The 7500-nt window shown below is 35.2% G+C and overlaps 1 protein-coding gene across 21 annotated transcripts in view; it reads left to right on the top strand.

Annotated features, from left to right (window-relative positions):
• Positions 1–7500, top strand: part of FOXP2 (forkhead box P2) — a 351241-nt gene that overhangs the window by 163906 nt on the left and 179835 nt on the right. For all 21 annotated transcript variants that reach the window (XR_014539275.1, XR_014539276.1, XR_014539277.1 and 18 more), the window contains one exon: positions 5534–5711. Coding sequence is in view for 14 of the 21 variants with exons in the window: in XM_083574490.1 (XP_083430616.1) it covers positions 5544–5711 (168 nt within the window). In the remaining 7 variants the exon portion in view is untranslated. The remainder of the gene's footprint in view (positions 1–5533; positions 5712–7500) is intronic.

Genomic DNA, 7500 nt, shown 5'->3' with positions numbered 1-7500 from the left:
CTACACTGTGCATTGCTGGTTAAATTGGCTAAATTGCATCTGGATCTCATTCCCCATCATTTGAGTGCTGTGTGTATAGATGCTGACCCAGCACCCTAGCTGCTTGATGTAGGCATCTTACTAGGACCAGTTTGCATGTTCGGATCCTGGTCTAGAAAGGTCATCCATTTCCCTGCGTGTCTGGAGTTACCTAACCAAATCAGGTAGCTCTGCTTGAGTATATAGGTAAAAACTTGGCCATTTAAAAATGACGATTCTCTTAACTTAAATACAGTTGTTTTCTCCTTGAATCCCACCATCAAAAGTACTTTAAGCATTTCAGTTACAATGGGCCTAATTATTTTAGGGACACCAACCAAACAGTGTATTCAGTTATTCCCATTCTTATGTCTGTCTTTGAAATGTATTATACTTTACATTTAAATGAGGGGGACAGAATGAAACTTGTTTGTATTGTTTTTCTTATTGCACATTGAGCAATAGCCTTATAGTTGCCATTTTGATTTATTATACAGTCATACATATTTAAGACTTTTACTGTACTAGTCTAGATTTTCAAGTATATTGTGCCTGCTATTAATTATGAATCGAGCCAAAGAGAGCACTTAAAAAAAAATACATTATGATATTATTTTCCCCCAAATCTAAGTTCTGGTCAAGATTAAAAATGCAGAATGATGGGTATGTCTTAGTTTTTAAAGTGAACCCAGGAAAAAGTGTATTATAACATACAGGGTTATTGGAGGGGAGGTTCCACATATGCTCACAGTCCTTTAAATTCTGTGAGTGTGTTTGATTATGGGTGGAGGGATCTGAAATGATTAATTATTGGCAAAATGATTTTTATCTAGAAGTTGCAATTGAGAGGTGATCTATAAAGGTATGCTATTTATTTTAAATTTATAAAACACACAGATGATGTGCAACACATTTTCTGCACATTTGAAGGTTTGAACATGGCTACGGGCACATATTGTATCAGAAACTAATTTTTAAGTTTCAAAAGCAGTTTGTTATGCAGTACAACAGACTGCTGTTTGAGAGAACCTCAGGGCGCATGGCTCTAATTTCCAGGTCCTTTGGATCACATTTTGAATTTTTATTCTATACTTGCTCATTCCAGGTGTTTTTTTTTTTTTTAAAGTTGCATTTTCACATTATATCTGCTGGAGATAGGGATGTGAAACCTTAACACTTCAAATATGTTGTGGAAGTCAACATTTATTTATAAACTCTTTAAGTACACTCATGTGGCATCATATTAAGCTTCATCCTGTCTTATCATTTCTAGGCTACTGTTTGCAAGCCATTTATGACAATGGACAGAACTGACTTGGGTTTTCCATTTTAGGAGGTTTGTAGGTTACAAGCTTTAAGGAACAGAAAGTATTAACCTATTTTAAAATAATGAAGTACATATCGGATAGTACCTCACAGCTGCTAGATCATTCCTACTTAGCCAGACTCTCATTCTTGTCACCTGATTTTTAAGGGCTGTTAACAGTGAATACAAAAACTCCAAGGCTTTTTTCTGTCTAGGAAGTTGATCATATGCAATAAAGCCTTCTGTCTCTCAAAAATGAGGCCCCCTAGTGGTGATTCAGAACTTTCACTTGCTATAGTCATTCATGTTTCTGAAGTTCAAAACAGCACCTGGCCCTCACAGGGTTCAGAGACCAGGAAAGCAATAAAGCAGTGTTGGAATCACACAAGGAAGAAAATATTTCACACTGTTCCATTCTATGCCAACATAACTCATTTTTTAAAAAAAACACCAAAACAAACAAGTATAGAATTTTGTGCAACCCTATCATAAAAGTAGGGAGGTCTAATTGAGCTGTGTCTTTTTATTCTGCTATTTGTACAAATAAAAGACCACATCTTGATGCAAAATAAACACAAAAGCACTGTTGTGACTATAACAGGGAGTCATATACTAATTTATATAATAAGTGGTTGTGCACGCTTTATTCAAGATTATGGCTGCAAGAAATGGCATGAATTGCTGGGTGTGTTTAATGCTGGATTATAGCAATTTGAAACATGTCAAACACATGGCTAATGCCTCATGCTTCACTCATTCTTGCGTAAACCTGCATAGCCACCATCCATTATGCCCTTGGTAACAACACAATTCTGCAAGTAAATATTGTTACACTAAGTAACCTTTCAATTCAAGTTGTTTAGGAAGAGAAAATGCAATCTTGTGCAGTCAGTTTCAGTGTCACTTTAATGTTTCAAAAGGGAAGTGGTGTAGAGAATAAGTATCTGTACAGTGACTTGCTGATTTAAAGAAACCTAGAGAAAACTTAAGATTAGTGGCAAGGGAGAGCATGTAGCAGGAAGGAAAAGTGTATTCTTCTAATTATATAGTGTGAGGATTCCACTTGAATTGCCTGATTGTTTGTTAAATGCTCAGGTGGTAGCCTGTACTTCTCCGTTAACAGGAAGTACCTTTTGTGTGAAATATAGTTGAGGTATCTGAAGGCGGCTGTCTTAATTGTCATGCAATTTGGGATCCATGCACAAATTAACTTCAGGACGATGCACTGAACTTGGATAGTGTGTGAAAAGGCATGCTTTATCATAGTATTGGGGGGGTGTTAAATCAATTTGGAGTGAAAGTCATAAAATTGGAACAAGTACTTGAGTTTAGTCTGTTTATGAATTTGAGCTTAAGAAGAGCTTGCAGGATACCAACAGCCTTAAATATATATATTTTCAGGATGCAATATTTTAAGGGATTGACAGAGTCATGCTAACCACACAACAAGATTTTACCCGCAAAGTCCCTCTTCTGCTTGGAGCCCCCCGCTGGCAAAATTACAAAGTAATGGTGTGTATCTCTAACCAGTACAACCTCCAATTTGAGAGACTACTTATTTTAACCTATTTTATTATGGTTATGTGAGCTGTATGTCATGTCAGAATGCTAGGCAGGTGTGGCTTACTTTGGAAAATATTTTCACTTTTTTCCCTCCTCCTTTACCATCACCAGCTTCCAAATTAATATTATGCTCTCTCCTTGTCCCTTTTCTGTGCACATTAAGGGTAGCTCAGACCTTGTATTCCGTTGCAGAAGTACCATTTATTGGTCATGTTTTGCTCAACTTGATTGCACAGGCTCACAGATCAACATAAGCTTAAAACTCCAAACTACACGTTAGGACTTTCCAAGGATGCCAAAATCCACGATACATTATACACCTTTCGGTTAGCATGAGCTGGAGGATGTTTAACCCTTTTCTTTCTTACTGTCCTCAAAGAATCGCAGATATGCAAAGATAATCATTTTGATTTTGAAGCTAGAGATTTCCAAAAATGTATGAACTATTTTGATTGGCTGGCTAAGCTACATGCTCACAGGGTTTATCTTTTTAATGCATGTAATTGACAACAGCACAAATATAGTCAAATATTTACTTTGTTGGTTTTTTAAAAATCTGTCTGAAGACATTCCTCCACCTCAAATAATTTAGAAGACACTGTGGAAAAGATGAGATGTATGCTTTAAATGCATTTTAGTAACAAATGACAAAATCCTATACATCTACATAAAGTAAGTCCCATTGGGTTCAGGGGACATACTCCTGTGTAAGTGGATGTAGGATTGCAGTCTAAATATATTGTTTTTAACATGTCTGTGGAATTGCAGGAGATATTATTTAGAATGCTCATATACCTAGTAAATGCTATCAGACCCCTTTTTCTGAATATTTTAAACTCTGTGCATGTAAAATTTATGCCTAATTTGAATACTTATTAGCTTCTTATTCTCAGGAAAAAAAGAATATTAGCTTAGTTTTCTTCTTGGAAAATTCATCTTCACGTATATCACATTTTTCATTTCTATTCTTATTCTTAGTTAATGTTCTGTAGACTGTTTAACAAGGGCTATTTGTTCTTAAACACATCTGGTTCTACAGTGGTTAACTGTGATTGTAACAGCTGCCCTTTATTTTACGTGAACTGTAATCATGTTTGTTGTGTTTGTGTCCTTCCTTCTTGACCAGAACTAGACTTTTGCTGTGTAAAGTTTTTTTTAAAAAAAATGTTTATTCTATTTACCCTTTAAACCTTTCTTTATGAAAACTTATATTGCTGTTTAGCTGACGTTCTTAAGAGTGGCTTCAGCTGTAGTGGTCTGCTTGGTGTTTTTCTCTGATAGGAAGAAATTCTTGTGCACAGGCTGAACTGTGTTGAACAATATGTTGGGTAAAGTAGCATCTGTGTTCTTTAACCAAGGTTGCTTAAAAAGATTATTTGCCTACCAGGAGAGGTGCCTTTTAAGATCTCATTTCAGAAAGTCTGCTCTTTTCTTTTCCTGGAAATCTTTCTGTGTAATGTATGCATTATTACAGGAAAATGAACCGAAGAGCACCTTCAGCACAGTGTAGAATGTTAGTAGCTTTGAGAACAAAAATTGATGTTTCCATTTTACAGATGCAAAATGCACTTGAGATTCTAGTTTGTAAGGTTATGTTGATTCTTTATTTACTGCATGGATTTCAACTGATCTTGGCAGGACATCTCATTGCTATCCTGAAAGTACAGTATATTTATGCAGTGAAAATGATAAAACATTTATTACTGTAGAGAAGGTAATATGCATAATTTATGCTGTTTTTAGCACAATCATTAGTGATATTCTTGATAGATTTTATTTCCAGCTTTCATATCTAATACATGCTTGGAAAATTAATTTTATATCTTTCATTTATTTGCCTATGTTAAAATTGAGTTTTAAGTCATCTTCAAGTGAACAGTTTGATTGCTGCTCATGCATAAGCTTAATTACTTCCCAGGAAGGACAGTATTAAATGTTTTAAATGTCAGAAAAATAAATGAATATCAGCCGTTTGATTAAAAAAATAGGCAATATCTGACGTGTTTGCAGCAGGAGCTTTTTCTTAAAATGCCTCCAAGGCAAAATTTTATTTAGTCACAAAAAAGGAGAAGCCCATTATACTATTTATCATTGGTTGATACCATATGATTTGTAACACCCTTACAAAATTTTAATTTTGTATGATTAGCTGTGCATCATTAAACAACAGCCTTGCATAAGATATGCTGTAAAATTCTGACAGAATCAAGATAGTGAATATTTTAAATAAGGCTGTATACTCATCCATGGTTGTCAAAGCTAGATAATAAGAAATACAGAGCAGTGTGTGAAATTGTGCCTTCATTTAAACTGATTTGATAGGTAACTTTAAAATGTAGCTTTTCGTGAATGTTATTTGACCAGTCTGCAAGTATATAAGGTGTTGTTTTCCCTGTTAAATTTAACTGCACAAAGTGTTTCTTATAGGAAATGTAATTTCAGCAATTAGTGTGTCTACGAAAGCAAGGTTTGCATTGCATTGCATTGCATTGCATTGCATTGCTTGCTTCTTCTCTGCAAGGATTTTTCCCTCTCTCCCCTTCTTCTAAAGATGCTGTCTCTGTAATTGGCAGAGAGGGACATCTTGATAATGGAAGTGTGAAGGTGTAACGTGTGTGTTAATTGATACTTCTTAATCACTTTTAGGTATTAAGTCATGATGCAGGAATCTGCGACAGAGACAATAAGCAACAGTTCAATGAATCAAAATGGAATGAGCACTCTAAGCAGCCAATTAGATGCTGGCAGCAGAGATGGAAGATCAAGTGGTGACACGAGCACTGAAGTAAGCACAGTAGAACTGCTGCATCTGCAACAACAGCAGGTAAGTTTTTTTTGTTTTGTTTTTGCTTTGTGTTTGTTTTCTTACAAATTAGATTTCCTTTAGTGACCTTTACTCTGATGTGGATTTTGTGCACTTTTACGATATTGCAGAAAGTGGAGAGTTTTCAGAGCATTATTTGTTGTTTGTTTGTTTTTTATCTCTCTTGCATGTTCACCTTCAAATATCAGATCTGTGTTTCTTATTCATAAAGATCTGCCTGCACTGGGATATATTGTACACCTTCTGTTAAGGGTGTGTGGTGTATTTATAAAAGTTGCCCCTATATCTTTTCCAGCAAAAATGGTTTTTTCTTCCCTAAAAAAAAAAGCACCTCCAGTTTCCCTGAGTGATACAGGGAAGGAAAATGTGATACTTAGCTTTCCACCAGAGGGCCACATTACTTGATACTTTGCATCCTACTAGAATGAAATTGTTCCAAAACTCAGTTAAGGTGAAAGGACCACAGTGACTTTTTGCAACATTCATGTTTGCTGGTGCTGTGATAATTGTAAATAAAATAAAATGGATGAATTTTTCAAATAGAAATATCGGTGGTGTGACTAATGACCTGTTCACAGAGACTGAAAGAAAAAAGTACAATATAGGGGACCACATTTCCATTTGATACTTTAAACTAAATAACAGGTACTCTTCAGTATTTCATCTATTTTCATTATTTATCAGTTGGGAATCCAACTACCTTTGCAGTCAACTTTAGTAGAAAAAAGTAGAGAATAATTATTTTTTGTTTTGTTTTAATGATGCTGCTTCTGCTTCTACTACTACTACTAATTTTTTAAAATGGCATTAGGGCACTTTCCCCCCTCAATTATGGGACCAAATCCTACTGGGTGCGGAGTGTCTTGTCTGAACTGCTGAGATGCTTGTGTTTCCTATTGTTCCCATTAGCTAAAGCAATTAGTTGTTCATGGCGCAGTACTGAGTACTTAATTTGTAAATAGGTATATTTTTATTATCAGCATCTGGATTTAATCAGAAGAGAAAATAGCCTTGCTGAAACTAAAGCTGTTAAAAATAGTTTTATTGAATTTTGCAAAATAAAACTGTAGTTGCATTGCTTTAATTTGGGCCTGTTGCCGCAAATGAGTGTGGTAGTTATTTGTTTTCTGGTTTTTAAGTTGTGCTTAATACTAAATAGCTTATGTGACTATTATTTGTTATAGATATAACAATTAAAATAGTTTCAATTTGAAACCTGAAAAGTATCTGGGGATTTTTCAGTTCTGCATTGTTTCACATTCTAGTATAGACTCTTCAACAGCTGGCTCCCTCACTGTATTGTTTAACCATAAGGGGGGAAAGATACTTAATCTTCATTCTTATAGATCCTTCTTAAATGCTTAACATTCGTGCTATTCTACTGTAAAACAATTTTTTCTGCCAACCTTCTCTATTGTTGCATCATTTAAACATGCACCTAGTTGTTTAATATTCATTTAGTATGTTAAAAAAGTTACCACCACAGTATATTACAGCAGAAAACACAGAATGAGAATAATATGCTACTTACTCATTTCTCAAAGCAGGAGCCCTAGTCATTTCTAGCCAATTTGTCCACAGAGTCACAGCTTCCAGTAGATAGCATTTGCAAAGACCACAGAGAATAACAATTGGAGATGAAAATATCCAGTTGAGTACTAATATCCGACAGGTTCTGAGGGGGACAGGCTTAGGGGCAATATTTCCCCCCTTCAAAACTGTGATTAGATCTTAAATAAGCAGACAGGCAAAGTAAAGCCCTGTGTCCACTTAATAGGACTCAGGAGGC

The sequence above is a fragment of the Podarcis filfolensis genome, assembly GCF_964270895.1.
Source record: "Podarcis filfolensis genome assembly, chromosome: 10".
Classification (NCBI taxonomy): Eukaryota; Metazoa; Chordata; class Lepidosauria; order Squamata; family Lacertidae; genus Podarcis; species Podarcis filfolensis.
The sequence above is the reverse complement of the archived record's forward strand: the minus strand, read 5'-3'. Positions and strand labels throughout refer to the sequence as shown.